Source organism: Lynx canadensis, chromosome B2 (genome assembly GCF_007474595.2).
Source record: "Lynx canadensis isolate LIC74 chromosome B2, mLynCan4.pri.v2, whole genome shotgun sequence".
In the NCBI taxonomy this organism is placed as follows: Eukaryota; Metazoa; Chordata; class Mammalia; order Carnivora; family Felidae; genus Lynx; species Lynx canadensis.
In genome coordinates, this window is record NC_044307.1 from 126,202,376 (window position 1) to 126,223,351 (window position 20,976).

General features: G+C 39.9%; 1 protein-coding gene and 1 long non-coding RNA gene across 3 annotated transcripts in view; one reads left to right on the top strand and one right to left on the bottom strand.

Annotated features, from left to right (window-relative positions):
• Positions 1-2,876: 2,876 nt before the first annotated feature.
• Positions 2,877-20,976, bottom strand: part of TXLNB (taxilin beta) — a 51,717-nt gene continuing 33,617 nt past the window's right edge. For both annotated transcript variants that reach the window (XM_030316468.1, XM_030316469.1), the window contains exons 8-10: positions 14,868-14,960; positions 4,893-4,988; positions 2,877-3,671 (exon numbers count right to left, since the gene is read on the bottom strand). In XM_030316468.1, the coding sequence (XP_030172328.1) occupies positions 2,877-3,671; positions 4,893-4,988; positions 14,868-14,960 (984 nt within the window). The remainder of the gene's footprint in view (positions 3,672-4,892; positions 4,989-14,867; positions 14,961-20,976) is intronic.
• LOC116738083 overlaps positions 14,184-20,976 on the top strand; it is a 63,327-nt gene continuing 56,534 nt past the window's right edge. Inside the window, exon 1 of the long non-coding RNA XR_004343670.1 lies at positions 14,184-17,754. This is a non-coding gene — a long non-coding RNA (uncharacterized LOC116738083). The remainder of the gene's footprint in view (positions 17,755-20,976) is intronic.

Below are 20,976 nucleotides of genomic sequence, written 5' to 3' on the forward strand. Positions count from 1 at the left end.
GTCTGTCAGAAGCTGAGGACTGGGCAGGGGAGCCGGGGTTTTGCTTTCTCATTAGTTCCAGGCAATCATGTTCTGTCTCTTTCCCTTGTTTCCCTCCTTCTCTCTCTCACACACACCACACACACACACACACGCACGCACACACACACACACGCACACCCAAGATGTTCACAGTGTTCCTTACATGTATGTTCTACTCAGAGACCAGAAATTTAACGAACAACAAAATAAAACCATAATCTTTGTTAGGTATTATTGAAACATAGAAGTAACAAAAGTAAGCATGTGGGAAGAGAAGTAACTTTAATAGATACATAAATTATAGTTATTTAATTAAGAAAACACAAACAATACTGGTGTTTCTGGAAAAGTAGACTTGGCATCTCTAGAAATAGTTACACGAACTTGATAAAGAACAGAACTTCCTTACTCTTTCAGGTCGTATGAATTATTGTGATAATTAGCAAGGCCGAATTCTAACACAGACTATAATAAAACATTCTTTGAATATTAAAACAATCCTTCCAAAGTCTAAATTAAGCTTTGAAAATTTTAGGTAAGGTGTATTGAAATTCTGCCCAAGATATACACAGTAGTGACTAATGTGTTGCTGTGAAAGCTTTTTGGATGAAAAAAATGAACTTTGGGTATTAGAATACTTGATTTACCAGATTTTGGCTCCTCTCCTGCCTGTTTCTCTTGCTAAACATTCAGACTGAGACTTTACTATGATTATCTAATCTTACTCCATTCTTGGAAGTTTACCTTCTGTAAACAGAAGGAGACCCTCCTGGATTGTTATGGTGAGTATTTAGCTCTGAATTAAACGAATGTTTAAATCTCTAAGATTTCCAGTAATGTTGAATTTGGCTGGATAGTCTGTGGTTATAATATTGCAAGCCTTCAAAAATACATGGAAAAAAATAAATAAAAATACATTGGTTCTTCAATAGGGATATGCTTTTTCTCCTGATTAGCATTTCGTTATTACCCTCACTGTCGACTTCAAACAAATTTTATGCAGTTTACAATTCTTGTAGCATATGGTTGCTGCCTACAAGCATTTTGTGTTCCTTGGCAGACAGCCACATGCAACACTGAAGAATGATTTTCTGGATGAATAGTAGAGAATCTTGCTTTTATCCATTTTTCTACTTGAATTCAACTTTTGAGGTAGGGCTGGGTTAGACCTTTTTTTTTTTTTTTTTCCTTTTCTCCCTCCTCTCCCTTTCCCCGTTCCTTCCCTCCCTTCCTTCCTATTTCTTTGTTCCAGTCTCCCTTTACCAGATTTACTGGATTTACCGGGTTTTGGTAAATCTGGTAGAGTAATTTATGCTGTCAGTTGTATTAGAGGTTCTTGTCCAATAATAATGTAATACTCCTGTAGACCGTCTAACTTTTGCCTCCTGCTGAATCCTCACCTGTTTTTCAAGCCATTTGTACTTCTGGTTGTAAAGAATTCCCCAAAGCAGATAATATATTGTTTGGTGCACCTCATCACTCATATTGAGACCCTATGTGGACTTCTGTCTTGTAAAAATAATAGCTTTTACTTATCAGTTATTGAGATGAGGACGGGGTATAATTTCCTGTAAAGGGTGTGAAGGTTGGAAAAAATGTGAAGATGCTTTGAGAATATAGATTGAGGCAGTGACAGCAAGAAATGGTGGGAAACCCTCTGGAGAGAGCAGAAGATGACAGCGAGAGAACTGAGGACGTGGCCGGGCCAGGCGAACATTCCTTTTCAAGACTTCCATAGCACAAGAGCCAGGGGACGAGAGCATAGCCTCGTATCAGTCCCCGGGCACTCAAATCCTCCATGCCCTTGCTTGCTCTCCCACTTCCCACCCTTTCCTTGCAGGTAGCCATGAGTGGGCTGCCCCACCACATGGTGTGGCAAGGCAATGGGCCGAGCTGTGTTCGAGAGGCCGCTGGAAGAGATGAGCCATTGAGGGCTGTGATCGTTCCCCTATTCTGTCTATTGCCCCTTGTGGCACCTTTGTGTCTATGTGTTCTGCAGACTTAGAATCTAACCCAACTGCTGTTCTATCTTTGGATCAACTGATTGAATTTCTTGACTTACCGTTTGGTTACTTGTTTTTGCCCTACATTACATGGCCTAAATGCTCGTATTCTGAACCTACTTCTGATTCATAGAGCATTAATCTACTGTCATCCCAAGCAAGTAAGAGATAATTTTTTTGATTACTGTCTAAATATTTTGCATGAGAGAATTCCAAAGAGGGATGAAATGTATGTGTAATATATATTAGTATATAATATATTTGTATATATATACAAACACATATATAATACACACATGTACATATAGGTGCATAAACTCGGATAGGTATATATTCGCACACATACGTATACATTCACACATGTATACATATATATACATCTACACATATGCACATATTATGTAAATGTTGCTTAAATGAAACCTGGACATCCATAACTTACTATAGAACTTACTAAAATATATAGGGAAATAAATAACAATCACTTTTTATGCATTTACATATTGTAGGAGAAGTCTTTAAACACCAAATCCTACTGTTGATTAAAAAATTGAAATAAATACCATCTCAGTGGAAAATTCTTATGAATTTGCTATTTGTATGTTTTGTTGCCATTTGGGAAAATTGTACTGTCAACCAACGTTAAATAGAAAAGCTCCAAATCAGTTATAAATTGAGAACAAATAGCACAGGCTGAATGTGCTCTGCATAACGTTTAAAAATGTCCTGATTCTAATTAAGTCTCTTCCCTTAGACATCCCTGGCCCTTAATGCCTCTTTCAGAAGACAATCTGTCACGACGAAGACGTGAAGCTGGGAAGGCACTAAGCTCGGAAGGCACCACGACGAGGCTTAGTCTACTCCTTCCAGGTTGGTGTCAGCCACCTGGGGCAGCTGGGGCTCCACCGAGACCCCTGTTGGTGGTCTCAGTGCTGCTGCTTCCAGTGGGGGTGGGTGCCTACTGGGCCCACATCCGAGCTCCCCAACTAGAATTTGCTCACCTGCTGTGGGTGGTGGAGCAGGACCATTTGCCTCCATCACTGGTAGGGAAGCCTCTGCCGGGGACTGTGGGGCCTGACTCGAAGCTTCTGCCTCTGGCTTCTGGGGCTGCTGATCAGCCTGGGCTGCTGTAAGGAGACCCTGGTCTTGGGCCTCTGCTGCCGACCCCGCGGGGGGATTGCTGGGCCTGGGGGGCGGTTCTGCCTCATTGCCTCCTTCGGCCTCAGCCTGAGGAGTTGGGGGAGGCAGGGAAATCTCTGAGTGGCATAAAGGGCTCGGAGGGGATTGTTCTGGCTCCTTGAGGGCCGAGTCACCAACCCCTTGAGGACTGCTGGATTCTGGTGGGATTTCTTTGGACTGCTCGAAGGTCGACTCCGGATGACGGATGACCATGAAGGCTGTGGCCAGATTTTTCACAGCATTGTGAACACTGTCGGCTTCCTCTGCATCAACCTCGCCGCCCACAGAAACAGCAGACTCTAGCTCCTCGTCGGAGGTGTGCTGACTTTGGTCATCTTTTTCAGGCATTTTTGCTTCTCTGATTTTTTTGTAGAGCTCGTTTCTCTCTTCTTGTAAAGCTCGACAGAGGTTCTCCAGCCTCCCAATTTTCATCACGAAGCACTCATATTCCTTGGCTCTCAATGCTTTCTGTGAGTTGAAAACACACACACGTAAAACACCAGAGCAAAATTGCCAGGATGCCCTCTGGAGACAAGCAAAACCATTTGCCCAGGAATTTGTCTGCCAGACTCTGGAGCCACCGCAGACTGGTGGCTGAACAGACCCCCGGTCAGGGGGAATCACTTCCGTTTTTTTGCCTTGTGGGTGAGACCCTGGTAGAATTTTAATCCCTGTATCCTTTTCTGTGGGAAAGAAAGATGGCAAAGCATCTCTCTGCTTCAGTCCAAGGCCTCCGGAATCTTAAAGTAGATGCATTTTCTGCTTTTAAGTCTTCCAATGGCACAATGAATGCGATGGACTGGGACCTGGCTGTCAGCAGAGCCTTATCTAGTCTATAGATAAACTGCTGTATGCTAATCTGGCAACTGTTTGATTTATGTCAGTGAATAATAAGCCCATCTCTTTGGAATTGGTTGCTATTTGGGATGAATTGCTAGAACAGTAATTATAACGACAGAAACTCCCCACACACTAATTCATGACGCTGCCTGCTCAAACTGTTCAGTTCTTCTCCATTTCTGCGGAAATGTTGGTGTGTTTGTGCATGAAATCGTTCCTAATCGTCTCACTCCTTGCCCCCACCTTTGTGCCACTCTGTACCCTTTGAGGGTTTTTCTGTTGCTCGTGCACATGGGGAGACCTTCACCTGTAAGCTCTGCCTCTCAGGTCAAGGGCTATATATCTTTGCCTTTATTGTCTCAACACCTACAGAGCCTGACATAATATCAGTATGCCTGTTGGAAGAATTAGACAATACATCTCCATATCCGTCTATACAGTAGTACATGCCCTGGGTGCTGGGGCTGGTGTCTGCTCAGTATGTTCAGATTAACTCATTAATTTATTCTGCACCTGCTCTGTGCTAGGCACCGGAGAAATTCAAAGACAAGTAAGACACTTGTCTTTCCTTTACGGAATGAAGTCGCGCAGGCATGATGCTGATTTGGCAACAGCTTTGGACTCAGCACGTAGGCATGTGACTTAGGGTCACAAAGCTCTTTGTGAGTCTGGATCCAATTCTCTTTTGCTCTAAATATTTTTATTACAATTTCACATATCACACCTCAGGAAAAAAAAATCAACTCTTTTTCCAAGATAATAATTCGCACTATTAGGTTATAATTACTTTCGGAATATGAATATTTGGACTAGATAGGGGAAAATAAGCTAGCGGCTAGGCTTCCTTACCTCTTCAATCATGTCCAACAGAGCTTTGTTACAGTTCTCAAACCGGGCTTTCCACGTGGCTGTGTCCTTCTCTAACTTCTTCATTTTCTTGGTTGTCTACAGAAATTAGAGTATTTTAATGTTAATCCTGAAACTTAACATATCAAAAAAACTACTAGTTCCATATGTGATGCCAAGAAAAGTCTCTTTGTCACTAACTGCTGAAACAAACAGAAGTTTGATGTCACGGAATGAAGACTGAGTGGGAAGAGTACTATTTATTCCTGAGTCATCTAGGTTCGTGGTGAACAAACTTACTTGCACCAATTCAGGAAAAAGGAAACTACTTAGAGTTACCCTGTTTTGTCATTGCTTATTCTTTAAAGTAAAAGTAGCTTTATTTAGTCCCAAGAATAAGCTTGCAATTTAGATTCTTTACTGAATAGAAACCGCAAGCGAGAAAGCTGGTCTGGCTTTTTAGCCATTAACATATTGGGACTATCTGGGCACATCTGAGAAGTAGCTACACAAAGCTACAGCTTTCTATTTTCTCAGTCTACATTTTTTTTTTTTAAAGTTTTAATTTAAATACTAGCTAGTTATCATACAGTGTAGTATTAGTTTCAGGTGTTCCATATAGTGACTCAACACTTCCGTGCATCACTGGTACTCTTCACAAGTGCACTGCTTAGTCCGCATCGTCTCTTTAACCCATCCCCCCCCATCCACCTCCCCTCTGGTAACCATCAGTTTGCTCTCTATAGTTGAGTCTGTTTCTTGGTTTGCCTCTCTCTCTCTTTTTTTCCCTTTGCTCGTTTGTTTTCTTTCTTAAATTTGACATATGAGTGAAATCATATGGTATTTGTCTTTGATTGACTCTTTCACTTAGCATAATACTCTCTCGATCCATCCATGTCATCGCAAATGGCAAGATTTCATTCTTTTTTATGGCGGGTAGTATGATATTCATATATATATGTATATATAATGGTGTGTATATATACACACCACATCTTTACTCATTCGTCAGTCAGTGGACAGTTGGGCTGTTTTCCATTATTTGGCTGTTGTAGATAATGCTGCTATAAACGTTGGGGTGTATGTATCCCTTTGAATCAGTACTTCTTACTTTTGTATTCTTTGGGTGAATACCTTGTAGTGTGGTTGCTGGATCATAGGGTAGTTCTACTTTTAACTTTTTGAGGAACCTCCAGACTGTTTTCTACAGTGGCTACACTAGTTTTCATTCCCACCAACAGTGCAAGAGGGATCCCCTTTCTCCACATCCTCGCCAACACATATTTCTTGTGTTGTCGATTTTAGCCATTTTCACGGGTACGAGGTGATATCTCACTGTAGTTTTGATTTGGATTTTCCTTATAATGAATGATATTGAGCATGTTTTCATGTGTCTGTTGTCCATCTGTATGTCTTCTGTAGAAAAATGTCTGTTCATGTCTTCTGCCCATTTTTAATTGGATTATTCATTTTTTTGAGTGTTGAGTTTGATAAGTTCCTTATATATTTTGTATACTAACCCTTTATCAGATATGTCATTTGCAAATATCTTCTCCTATTCCATAGGTTGCCTTTTAGTTTTGTTGATTGTTTCCTTTGCAGAAGCTTTTTATTTTGATGTAGTTCCAATAGTTTATTTTTGCTTTTGTTTCCCTTGTCTCAGGAAACATACTTAAGAAGTTGCCACAGCCAATGTCAAAACGTTACTGCCTGTGTTCTTTTCTAGAATTTTTATGGTTTCAGGTGTCACATTTAGGTCTTTAACCCATTTTGAAGTTATTTTTGTGTATGGTTTAAGAAAGTGGTCCAGCTTCATTCTTCTGCATGTTTCTGTTCAGTTTTCCCAACACCATTTGTTGAAGAGACATTCTTTTTCCCATTGGATATTCTTCCCTGCTTTGTTGAAGATGAATTGACCATATAGTTGTGGGTTTATTTCTGGGTTTTCTATTCTGCTCTGTTGATCTATGTGTGTGTTTTGTGCCAGTACCATACTTTTTTTTTTTTTTTTTTGATTACTATAGCTTTGTAATAGAACTTCGAGTCCAGAAATGTGATACCTCCAGCTTTGTTTTTCTTTTTCAAGGTTGTTTTGGTTATTCAGGGACTTTTTTGGTTCCAGACACATTTTAGGATTGCTTGTTCCAGCTCTGTGAAAAATGCTGTTGGTATTTTGATAGGGATTGCATTAAATGTGTAGATTACTTTGGATAGTATAGACATTTTAACAATATTTGTTCTTCCAATCCATGAGCATGGAATGTCTTTCTGTTTCTTTGTGTCATTTTCAATGTCTTTCATCCGTGTTTTATAGTTTTGGAGTACAGGCCTTTTACCTCTTTGGTTAGGTTTATTCCTAGGTATCATTGCTTCTGTTCTGTTTCTGTTCTGCAATTGTTAATGGATCCTTAGTTTTTTTCTGCTGCTTCATTATTGGTGTATAGAAATGCAACAGATTTCTGTATGTTGATTTTGTATCCTGTGACTTTAATGAATTTGTCATCTCTAGACATGTACAGAGCATCATGTCATCTGCAAATAGTGAAAGTTTTACTTCTTCCTTGCCAATTTGGATCCCTTTTCTTTCTTTCTTTCTTTCTTTCTTTCTTTCTTTCTTTCTTTCTTTCTTTCTTTCTCCCTCCTTCTCCTTCTCCTTCTTCTTCTCCTTCTCCTTCTCCTTCTCCTCCTCCTCCTCCTCCTCCTCCTCCTCCTCCTCCTCCTTCTCCTTCTCCTTCTCCTTCTCCTTCTTTTTTGTCTGATTGCTGTGGCTCAGACTTCCAGTACTATGTTGAATAAAAGTGGTGAGAGTGGACATCCCTGTCTTATTCCTGACTGTATAGGAAAAGTTCTCAGTGTTTCCCATTGAGGATGATAGTAGCTATGGGTTTTTCATATATGACCTTTAGTATGTTGAGGTATGTTCCCTTTAAATCGACTTAAAGTATTGAGTGTTTTTATCATGAATGGATATTGTACTTTGTCAAGTGCTTTTTCTGCATCTATTGAAATGATCATATACGCTTCTTATCCATTCTTTTACTAATGTGATGTGTCATGGTGATTGATGTGCAAATATTAGACAACTCCTGCAACACAGGAATAAATTCCATTTGATTGTAGTGAATGATTTTTTAAATGTAATGTTGGATTTGGTTTGCTAGTGTTTTTTATTGAGAATTTTTACATCTATATTCTTCAGAGATATTGGTCTGTAGTTCCCTTTTTTAGTAGTGTCTTTATCTGGTTTTGGTATCAGGGTAATGCTGGCTTCATAGAATGAATTTGGAAGTTTTCCTTCCTTTTCTATTTTTTTGTAATAGTTTAAAAAGAATAGGTATTAACTCTTCATTAATTTTTTTTTAATGTTTATTTATTTTTGGGAGAGAGAGAGAGACAGAGACAGAAACAGAGTGTGAATAGGGGAGGGGCAGAGAGAGAAGGAGACACAGAATCCAAAGCAAGCTCCAGGCTCTGAGCTGTCAGCACAGATCCCTATGAAGGGCTTGAACTCACGAACTGCAAGATCATGACCTGAGCCGAAGTTGGATGCTTAACCGACAGAGCCATCCAGGCACCCTTGTATTAACTCTTCTTTAACTGTTTGGTAGAATTCTCTTGTGAAGCCATCTGGTCCTGGACTTTTGTTTGTTGGGAGTTTTTTGATTACTGATTCAATTTATTTGCTGGTTATCAGTATGTTCAAGTTTTCCATTTCTTCCTGTTTCAGTTTTGGTAATTTATGTATTTCTAGGAATTTATCCATTTCTTCTAGGTTGTCCAATTTGTTGGCACATGGTTTTTCATAATATTCTCTTATAATTTCTGTGGTGTTAGTTGTTATTTCTCCTCTCTCATCTGTGATTTTATTTATTTGGGTCCTTTCTCTTTTCTTTTTTTTCTTTATATTTTCTTTTTGAGAAGTCTGAATTGAGGTTTATAAATTGTATTAAGTTTTTCAAGGAACCAGCCAGCTCCAGGTTTCATTGATCTGTTCTGTTGTGTTTTTAGTTTCCACATCACTTATTTCTGCTCTAATCTTTATTATTATTTTTTGTTTTGAAAGAAATGTGGACTGCCACATTCAGCACCTCATTTGGATGTGTCTGGGTTCTTGGAAGCTTGACTACCCTACATTTTCCTACAAATGGACCTAGAGAGCTTGTTTGGAAGTTCTAGCAGGGGAGCGCAGGTACTTATGTACCCCTGACTAAGAAGGATGGTCTTTCTCTATCTGGACACCCACCTAACCAGCCAGATCAGGTGAATCAACCCTGGTGATCAATGGAGTGACAAATGTCTCAGCCAGATCACCCTTTCATTCTCTGCTCTAATCTTTATAATTTCCTTCCTTCTGCTGACATTAGGCTTTGTTTGCTGTTCTTTTTCTAGTTCTTTTAGGTGGAAAGTTAGGTTGTTTATTTGAGATTTTTCTTGTTTCTTGATGTAGACCTGTATTGCTATACACTTCCCTCTTAGGACCATTTTTGCTGTATCCAAAAGGTTTTGGATTTTTGTTTATTTTAATTTGTTTATTTTAATTTGTTTCCATGTATTTTTTAATTTCTTCTTTGATTTCCTGGTTGACCCATTCATTGTTTAGTAGCATGTTGTTTAACCTTCATGTATTTGTGGTCTTTCCAGATTTTTTCTTGTGATTGATATCTAGTTTCATAGCATTGTGGTCAGAAAAGGTGCATGGCATGACTTCAATCTTTTTGTATTTGTTGAGGCCCATTTTATGACCTAATATGTGACATCTATTCAGAATGTTCCATGTGTGCTATAAAAGAATATGTATTCTGTTGTTTTAGGATGGAATGTTTTGAATGTATCTGTTAAGTCCATCTGGTCCAGTGTGTCATTCAAAGCCACTGTTTCCTTGTTTGTTTTCTGTTTAGATGATCTGTCTGTTGATGTAAATGGTATGTTGAAGTCCCCTACTATTATTGCATTATTATCAATTAGTTCCCTTATGTTTATTATTAATTGTTTTATATATCTGGGTGCTTCTATGTTGGGTGCATAAATATTTACAATTCTTATATCTTCTTGTTGGATTGTCCCCCTTTATTATTATAAAGTGTCCTTCTTTGTCTCTTGTTATAGTCTTTGTTTTAAAGTCTAGTTTGTCTGATATAAGTATTGCTACTTTGGCTTTCTTTTGACATCCATTTGCGTGATAAATGTTTCTTCATTACCTCACTTTCAATCTGCAGGTGTCTTTAGGTCTAAAATGAGTCTCTTGTAGGCAGAATATAGATGGGTATTTTTTTTTTTTATCCATTATGACTCCTTATGTCTTTTGATTGGACCATTGAGTCCATTTACATTCAAAGTAACTATTGATAGATATGTATTTATTGCCATTTTATTACTTATTTCGTGGTTGTTTCTGGAGATTTTCTCTGATCATTTCTTGTCTTTCTCTTTTTCATGTTTTGCTTATTTTCTTTAGTGATATATTTGGATTTTTTCTTTGTTCTTTGCATGTTTATTAGTGATTTTTGATATATGGTTACCATAACCTCTTCTGCAAATAGCAGTCTATATGAAGATGATGTTCACTCAAGGTTGAGCTCATTCTTTTTTCCTCTCCTGTCTACATTTTAGGTATATGTTTTATTTTATACCATTTAGTATGTGAGATCCTTGACTGATTATTACAGAAATATTAATTTTTACTGCTTTTGTATTTCCTGACTTTAAATTGTCACTTTTGGTCTCTCTTTTCTACTTGAAGGGTCCTCTTTAATATTTCTTGCAGGGCTGGTTTAGTGGTCATGAACTCCTTTAGTTTTTGTTTTTCTGAGAAACTCTTGATCTCTCCTTCTATTCCGAATGGTGGCCTTGCTGGGTAGAATATTTTTAGGTGCAGATTTTCCCCACTCAGTACTTTGAATATATCATTCCACTCCCTTCTGGCTTGCCAGGTTTCTATTGAGAACTTTCCGGCTAGCCTATGCGGTTTCCCTTGGAAGTTGAAGACTTCATTTGTCTTGCTGCTTTTAAGATTTTTTCTTTATCACTGTATTTTGCAAATTTAATTATAATATGTCTTGGTGTTGGCATGCTTTTATTGATTTTGATGGGAATTCTCTGTGTCTCTTGGATCTGGATGTCTGTTTCCTTCCCCAGATTAAGGAGGTCTTCAGCTATTATTTCTTCAAATAAATTTCCTGCCCCCCCCCCCTTTTTTCTCTCTTCTTCTGGCACTCCTATAATATGAGTGTGATTACATTTGATGGAGTCACTGACTTCCCGAATTCTATTCTGGTGTTACTGTCTTTTGTTCAGCTTCATTACTATCCATTACTTTGTCTTCTAGGTCACTTCTTTCCAGCTTCTAGGTCTTTCCACTTCTAGGTCTCCTTCTTTCCAGCCTGCTCTTTACTGCATCTAGCCTGTTTCAGATCTTGTTTGTCTCATTCTTCATCTCTGATTGATTCTTTTTAAACTCTTTTATCTCTGTGGTAAGGGTCTCACTGATGTCTTCCATTCTTTTCTCAAGCCCAGTGAGTATTCTTGTGATTGTTGCTTTAAATTCTCCATCAGACATGTTACTTGTATCTGTTTCACTGAGATCTCTGGCTGTGACCTTATCTTGTTCTTTCATTTTGGAGAAATTCCTCTGTCTTCACATTTTGTCTAAGTCTCTATCTTCTTCTCTGGGTTAGAAAATCCAGTTAGGTCTCCTGCTCCTGAAAGAAGCAGGAGCTTCTTTATGAAGAAGAGGTCATGTAGTGCTGAGACCCTGGCGCTTCAAGGAAGTGTCCCCAGTGTGTGCTATGTGAGCTCCGCTGTTGTGTTTTGGTTGCTCTGTCCTTCAGGCCAGTCATCTGCAGAGGCTCTCCCTTACCTGCTGTGGGCAGCGTTTGGTCCCTGGTGTGAATGTGGTCAGCTTTAACTAGGTGTGTTCTTGTCTGCTTGTGAAGTGAGACCTGACCACCTCCACCAGAACTGAAGCCCTACAGAACTCTCTGGTCAGAAGACGTTGTGCAGGCAGGGATTTGTGCTGGTCTTTGGGGGGAGGGACCTGCCATGCTGAGACTGAGGCAAGTGTGATTGAGAAGAGCAGTTCCACTGGGGTGCGGGGAGGGGATGTGTGGGGCTTGGTGTAAGCAAGTTAGGCAGCCAGTGTCCATGATGTGCTGCTTCTTGCAGGTGGCTCTGTGTATATGCTGAGGGGCAGGGGAGGGAAATGGTGTTGGCCAGCTCCTTTGTTCCCAGAGACATGTCTCCGTGAATGCTGCCTCTCAGAGACACACTCTGAGAAGAGGGAATAATTTCCCTACGGTGTTCCCCAGGCACTCTTCAGATAGTTGTTTCCACATTGTCTGCCACAGGTTTTTTGTATACCTTCTCTCCAGGAGCAGTATAGTACCCTCCAGCTCTATCCTATCCAAGCCTACTGACCTTTAAAACTCCAGGCTTTAAGACCTGCTGGTTACAAGAACGTCCAAAATTCAGCCCCTTTCATTTTCCAAGCCAATGGCTTTGGGGAAATGTTCTCCTTGTGTATTCCCCTGTGTACTTCTCTCTCTCTCACTCTTCTCCAAGACCACAGCTTCTTTTCCTCCATAGCAGCTGTGATCTATTTCTCCCCCAAATGATGGCTTTGCGTTTATTACCATCTTTGATTTGGCCTCTTCTCTCCCTTTAGTTGTGGAGTGCATTCTACCAGTTTTCAGGTCAATTTCTGCGGTATTTAGGATGATTTGATAGTTATCTAGTTGTATTTGTGGGAAAGGTGAGCCTAGCGTCCTCCTACTCCATTGCCATCTTCCTGCTCCCTCTCAATCTTCACACTTGTAGAGTGTGGTGGGAGTCACAGAATGTGATTACACACATCATTCATTTCATCTTTGAAACAGTCCCATAAGGAAGGTTCTGTTGTCACCTCCACTCTCACTGAGGAAACTGACGCTCAGAGAGGTGGAAGAATATTCAGGCGAGTTAGCAGAAGAGTAGAACTAGAGTTATTTCATTGCATTTAATGCAATGTGTGAAGAGCGTCTGCCGGTCATCAGTGGGGAGTTGGGTGTAGAGGGAACAGAAGTGGATAAAATGCAGCTCGTCTTTTTTTGAAACTGAAACGGTTGGATCTCTGCTCTGCTTGGATGCAGCAAAGGACAGCAATGTAATCATCAGGTTGTGTTCCCCTGGATGAGCCATACCTGGGCCCTTGCTGCTTTGTGCCATGCTGCCTGAGGCTGAGTACACTTGGAGGCAGGAGGCTGGGCTCGGGCTAAGCCCCTGGGCTTTATAGAGAAGCTAGGTGAGCCTTGAATGGTTTTTAATTTTGATCATTTGTTAACCAAGTTTAGTAGTTTTAGTTTAAAAGTCATCAACCCCTTTAAGGATTTGATGGGACCATACTCAAAGAAATGCAATATGCACATCGTTTTTTTTTGCTGTTTTTTTTTTTTTTTTTTTTTTTTTTTTTTGCTAATTGTGAGTCAACTTTAAAAGTCTATAAATAAACTCCAGATTTAAAACTCCTATTCTACTATTTATTCCAATCTTAAAACTATGTAATTTCGAAATAAATAAAAACACTTCTCTTGCTCTAATATTTATTCCAATCTTAACACTCTATAATGAAGAGAGGTTTTTAAAAATGGATAGATCAATCCCAGAGTGAGAAAGCTATAACTTCTAACAAGTGTTGACCTACTTATGTTTGTTCACTGAATTGTGAAATTTATCATATAATTTTAAGACAGTGGTTTTAAAAGGATCCTTTTTGCACTTAAAAAAGGTTAATGCCGGGGCGCCTGGGTGGCTCAGTCCGTTAAGTGTCTGACTTCGGCTCAGGTCATGATCTCGTGGACCGTGAGTTCGAGCCCCGCGTCGGGCTCTGGGCTGACAGCTCAGAGCCTGGAGCCTGTTTCCGATTCTGTGTCTCCCTCTCTCTCTGACCCTCCCCCGTTCCTGCTCTGTCTCTCCCTGTCTCAAAAATAAACATTAAAAAAAATTAAAAAAAAAAAAGTTAATGCCTATGCCCATTAAGAAGCACAATTCTGATGGTGATTTTGTTTTGGGAAAACACTGGATTAAATAAATTTTGAACATATGTCCAATAATATTTAGCACCTTATATTTGTAAAAGAGTGTAAGAAAGTTTAAAACCCTTTAAAAATATATTAATATGGGGCGCCTGAGTGGTTTAGTTGGCTAAGCGTCCGACTTCCGCTCAGGTCATGATCTCGTGGTTTGTGAGTTTGAGACCCACTTTGGGCTCTGTGCTGACATCTTAGAGCCTGGAGCCTGCTTCAGATTCTGTCTCCCTCTCTCTGCCCCTCCCCCGCTCACTCTCTGCCTCTCTCTGTCTCTCAAAAATGAATAAACATTAAAAAACATGTATTTGAACTTTACAATCTGTGTATTAGGCAAGGGAAATAGTATGTTAATTTATAGATAAGAAAAATAAAATTGGAGGGATGTTAAGTGGATCATCTAGAACTACATGAGGAGAAGAACACACCCAGAATTTGAATTTAGGCTTCCTTCTTCTCATTCAAGGCTCTGTCAATTATATCATACTATATATATTCTCTTCGAAGAAGGATTATATGAAATGGTATTTTCTACTCTAAACTTCTTCTGTTGCACATTTGTATGAAAGTTGTTTTTTTAATCTTTAGAAATTAGATTTTTAAAAATTTCAGTATAAACAGCATAATGTTAAATTGCTAGCTTTTGTCTTTTTTTTTTCTTAGCTCTCCATGGACTAGAAAAGGAAAATACTTTTTTCTCAGGGTGAAAATAGATCCTGGTGTTTTTTGGACTCTTCGTAAGATTAATTCACCAGATAATTACCAATAAAAAACACAACCCAAATCTTATTTGCATGTATAAATGTTTCATTACTTCATGAAATGCACCAAAGGATCTTAACGTGACAGAAATGAACTCAAAGGAGAATTGCCTGTCAAAATAGAAAATGTCAGTATTTTGTGGGGGATAAGTACTACTCACTTTATCCATTTCCTGTTTGAAAGTGGCAAACACCTCATTGCTTTTTGTCAGTGTGTTCTGGAACTCTTCAAACCTTCCGGAATAGAGAGTAAGCTGTAAATAAGGGGGAAAGTACATCTATTTTAGAGCTGCTTTAAGCATGCTTCCAGAACAAAACAACATGGCATCGTTCATTATTTGAGAAGAAAGTTGATTTAAAGGAATCCTCAACACAATGTTAACAATGTGTTCTGTTCTTTTGTTTACTATGACATCACCCTAAGTCAGTGAGTATGATTGAAGTACGTCTTTAAAGAAAAAATGGAATAAGAAAATGTGTCATCACCATTTCATTACAGCCTAACTTTTCCCAACACACTTTTATTGAGCACCGAACATACACATTGACTCTATGTGCAAAGCATTGAACATGTGGCTACTGTTTCTGAGAGACATGCACACGTGATGGGAAGATAATCTCAAAGACAACTTGACGATGGGACAGGGAATACTACAAAGTGCCAAGTCTGTTCAGGATGGTGTCAGTCAGAGAAGCAAGTGAGCATGGCAGGTGACCACGTAAGCCATGTTTTTGTGGAGAAGGCGAACCTTGAACTTGGTCTTGAAAGAAGTGAGAATGTAGAGAAATGAAAAGAAGTGGTAGAAAAGGTGGACCCGACATGGGTGGCTGCAGTCATACCCGTTGTGCCACGCTAAGCAACCAACCATTTACATTTCAGTCCATTTGGTTTTGTATGTTTAGAAGACAGTGTTATAGCCAATAGCAGTTAAATGTCCCTGTTCATCAAAATCAGTTTATTATACGAATTTTCTACAGATGGAAAGAATGAGTCTCGAGGAAGGAATGCCTTTTCTAATATGCACACAGTATAAAACATCATATGGGTTAGCATTGGCAAGCGTGTGGTTCACTTCAGGAGTACTTTCTACCTCTATATCCTTATTCCAAGGAATAAGGTAATTTGAAGTAGGAATAAAGCAGGACAGGGAAGGAGAGTGTGTTAAGTACTTGATTGCTAGAGACAGCAATACACTAATTCAATCTTGCTTTAAAAAATGATTTTAGAATAGCATGCTATGAGTGGAGATTTAATATGGATGATACATGTTAGGAAAGCCTCCATTTTCGAATGAGTATTTGGTACTGTTGAATGCTGGAGCAAACCCCAGCTCCTCAAATGGGCACCAAATGACTAGCTGGTGGTACCTGGGACACTGTCCTTTTGAAAGAGAAAATCTACTAACTGGAAGCCAGTAGACTGGAGAGTTCCTGGTCTTGGGGGTGAGAGGTAGAGAGTATGGGAATCAGACTACCCCTAGAACCCTGAAAATCTGCTGGTCGAGAAGGGGTCATTCTCAAATGTTGTAGAATAGCAGAGATTTCACTGCAGTAAACAAGAACAACGGAATGATAATGTAAAACCTTTCTGTAGGATAGATTTTCCAAAGAAAAGTCAAACAACATCTGAGTATTGTTTTGAAATCACATGTTGGTTCCATGCATATGTGACAGAGCTTGGGGGCAACTCTGGTGGCCTACATTTTTTTTCTCATGATTCCTTGGCACACAGATGAAAGAAGACTGAATAAAAGGGCACCAGGGAGTTCATGGCCAGGAAGGTGTAGTAGGGTTTTACACACACACACACACACACACACACACACACACACTGCATAAGACAATCCTTACTCATTATGTACAACGCACTCTTGACATATTCTGTTTAGTTCTGTTTCACTTTTTTTGAAGTAGTGGCTGGGATCCACTGAATTGATTTCAGGGCCCTTGAGTAGGTCAAGTCCTTAATCTGAGGATAAACTTCTACTGGACTGGCTATCTATACTACTGCACATAATCTAGTGGTCCAGGGTGAGGACAGCTACTCCCAGCTGATCCTCTCCACCTTCATTTGCATTCTTGGTTACATATCCTGTGAAGTTGCTTTTTCTTACTTTCTCTCCTTTCTTTTCCCCACTTCTCGGGAATTCCTGCAGAGTTACGGGAGGGTGGCAGATACTACCGTCCCTGGAGCCGGTCCTCTCAAAGCCGCTCACGCAGCCGGGTCGTTGCAGGCTGCAGACAGGCAGAGCAGGAGTGGGCGCGTGCACAGCCCATCTTGCTGGCACAACCTTGACAGTATCAGCAGGAGCAACCGTGCCCACCTCGGCCAGCTTCTCCCCTTCCTTTGGGCAAAAATGGTCTTTTGGGTGTATACATCGGGCAGGTTTTGTTTCCTTTCCTCATGTTTTCTTGTGGCATGGGGGAAGGCAGACACACCCAGAGGGCCAGGAAGAAGTGTCTCATTTCATTACCACTTCTTCTGGCCTTTTTCTAGTGACTGTTTTTTGTTTTTGTTTTTTTTCTTCTCTCCACTGTTGTTCTTTCTTTTTAATTGGGGCAAATACATGTAATGTAAGAGTTACCATCTCAACTATTTTAAATGTACAGTTCGGTATTGTTAACTGGGTCCACACTGTCGTGTAACCAATCTCCAGAACCCTTTCATCTTGCAAAACTGAAAGTCTCTACCCATGAAACAGTAACTCCACATTTCCCCTTCTAAGTACTGTTTTTCATACTCAGCCTTTCTTCCTATTTGACCTCTTTGTGGCAGGTGGCAAAACCTGTGTGGATTATGCTTGTCTCAGGTAAACAACTCTAAAACTCTTTACTTGTGCTAACTCAAAATGGACACTTCTTGTTTACTTTGTGGATATTTGTTTGGTATATGTTCCCTCTCACTATCACGCTGACATGATGCATGTTTGGTTTCATGTGTCATATTCCTGCTCTTATTTTGGTATTTCAGAGAAGCATGCAAGGGACATCCAGAGGTCATCCACAGTACTCCTGCCAGAGGCAGAAATAGAAACGGACTGTTCTAGGGTGAGTCACCACAACAGTTGCTGCAACATTTTCACTGTTATGTGGGTGAGCGACTCATACGTTCTTTTAATGGGGCACCAAATTTTAATTACAAACGTTCACAGCATACAGGAAACAAAAGCGTGTCCAGGAATTGTCTTAGCGAACTTGTGATATTTGATTTGGGAACATGTCCAATTATAATAGCAGTTGCAGAGTAATGTCCTCTCATCCTAGATACATAAGGTGAGGACTTCCGGTTTAAAGGCTGTGATTGCTGTCCTTAATTTACCAAAAAGAGGAAGGAAAGAAAGAAAGAAAGGAAGAAAGAAAGAAAGAAAGAAAGAAAGAAGAAAGAAGAAAGAAAGAAAGAAAGAAAGAAAGAAAGAAAGAAAGAAAAAAGAAAGAAAGGAAGAAAGGAAAAAGAAAGAGAAAAAAGAAAAAACTGAATAAAGCCAAACCAAATTTACTCAATGATCTTTCCCCTTGGGCAGTGTTTTTGTGGCTGCGTGGCTGCGTTGGTATTGCTGACTTTCCACATCCACCATCTTCATCCTTATCGATCCAGTGAACACTCTATTTGTAGTGGCAATTGTATTCCATTGATCATTTCTGACATTTACTCCGTTGCCATGGTTTGTATAATTGAAAGCCAGACATCTCTTTGCTAAGTGAGAATCATGCCCCAACCTGGCAAGCTGTTGTCTTATGGTTGAAGGTGACTTCATCTAGTTAAACGTAATCTGTCCTTGCTATTTCCTTAGCTCAGAACGTGGAAATGGGGACTTGAGCCCTCTTGCCTCCTACCACCCCACTCCTTTAAAGCAGTTCTAAACCCGAAGGAAGGGTTCAAGTGCTCTGCAATCAAATCTGTGATTGATTTTGTTTTTCAAGGTCTAAAGGTTTTAAAGCTACAACATCGACAGTTTTCAAGAGGAATTTTTAAACATTTTTATACATAGGGTTTGGGGGCTACTATATTCTTCTTGAAGTCATTGTTGAAGTTTTGAAAAGTGCCTTGAAGACAGGAGACAAAGGGGTGTCCTTGCAGAGAGGGCCACACGCCACAGAAAACAAGGCAATGGAGGAAAAGGCGGGGTTAGCCCAGCTTAGGCCACACTGCTTCTGTTCTGGAAGCTGTCTACATTCAGGAACTAGAGCTGCACAAGGTCTCGAGATCATCTTTTCCGGGGGTTCATAAACTTTTTTGTAACCAAAGACTCCTTTTGTCTCATATATCTCTACGTAGATCCTCACCTATGAAATAATAGTAACATTAGCTCATACACGAATTGTTAGCATTTTTATTAGTAGTATTACCACTGTGTTTAATTAGGTAGGGACTTTTGATTCTCTTATGGATTAGTCTATCTCCAGCACCTAGAACCTTGTCTAGCACTGAGTAGGTGCTCAATAAATATTGGTTGAATTAATTATGCTAATTATGGGCCAGGTATGGGGCTAAGTGCTTTGCATGCAGAACTTGAAGGCAAACTGCATATCTTACATATCCATTAACGCATTTTCCTTTTATAAACTTAACCAAACATGTGAACAACTGCCATATAGCTGCTGAGTGAGAACTGATATGTCAAAAACAACTATATCTTATTTTCTTTTATCATTTTTTATTTTTATTTTTAGAGAGTGTGTGCGAGTGGGGAAGAGGTACAGAGGGGGAGATAGCATCCAAAGCAGGCTCCATGCATAGTGTGGAGCCTGATGCGGGGCTCAATCCCACGACTCTGGGATCATGACCTCAGCTGAAATCAAAAGTTGGGCGCTCAACTGACCGAGCCACCCTGGCACCCCCTAAAACAACTATATTTTAAATAGTAGCTGCTGTTATGCTGTTATGTTTTGGAAATACTGAAAAGTAATGAGCCTCCCAGAGGTTAGAGAACTCCAACTTGGGATCATGGGTGCATTACAGTATTCTTATTTTACAGGCAAAGAAATTTAGGTTTAGGGAGATTTCGATGAATTACACAAGGTCAGACAAATTCTGAGCAGAAGAGCCAGGACCCTGACCCTGGTCTCTGGACTCTGTCAATAGCAAGGAACGAATGAGGAACATTGGCAAGTCTAAAAACTCCTGGTAGATGCTTTTTCAAATTTGAGGTGTGGCATTGGATCATACCCTTATGTTTCATTCCACAGGTCATTTAAGGCCTAGATTCTGACGCCAGCTGAATGAATGACTCTCTAACCCCATGTCTAATGGTATTAATCTACTCTTCTCAAGTTCATTATCACCATTTATCGAGAGGAGTAGAGATTGCTTGTCATAGATGATATGAACAATGAATAGCTTCAAATATTGTCTCTTGTACCCCTCAAGGCTCTGTGCTGAGAATAGTACAGAGATAGGGCCAGGAGCCCTGCCTCAATTCTCTGGAGTCTCTTCAAGACTGTGAGGTCACACCTCCTTTCCCCCTGCCTGCCTCTGTTTAGAGAGTGGCCGCTGCCTGCCGCCTACCCCACAACCATGATGTGATGGTTCTGGGATTCCCTAAAGGATGACCTTGAGTTTGTAACTCTAGATTTTAGTTTTTTAATTCTGGACCTGCTGATTTTATTAACAGTAAGAAACATGGTTCAAATCTCTATGTAGTTAGTATTTACAAATGATTTTGATATGTTATTTTATGTTATTGAGGGAAAACAATTTATCAATACATTCGGGACACACACTGGAAAAACTATGCATTAGGAAAGTGAGCTATGAAAATGCGATCTGCATTTTTGTCTGCAGTGGTATAATTTGTGATTTTATTACCCACAAATAAATTTATTTGTGAGTGTCTTATCTTTTCTCATATGCTTTGTAAAAAATGAACAAGTATTCACACAAGCAAGTTTTCAATGAACTTGTTCATTCATATAATGAACAAAGTTTTTGTTTTTGTTTTTGTTTTTACAGTGAACAAGTGTATAGCAGTCAGCACATAAACATTTACAAGTGAATTATCCAAATCTTAAATTAACAGCTGCCCAGCTCGCCAGGCTTCCGGTTTCCTCACTTTCTGTGAATTTGCTCTACGTGACTTTACAGTGTCTTTAGCACTGGCGCATTTCTCCCAGCAGGGGCGCTAGTGTCTCTCTCTCTGGCTCAGACCTAGGATGCCTAACCCAGAACCCGACAGGCAACTTTTGCCAGAAGGGGCAGAGCCCCAAGGGTAAGGGAGGGATGGATAGAGTCGTCTGTCGCACGAGGCTTTTTATCTTTGAGTCTGAAATATG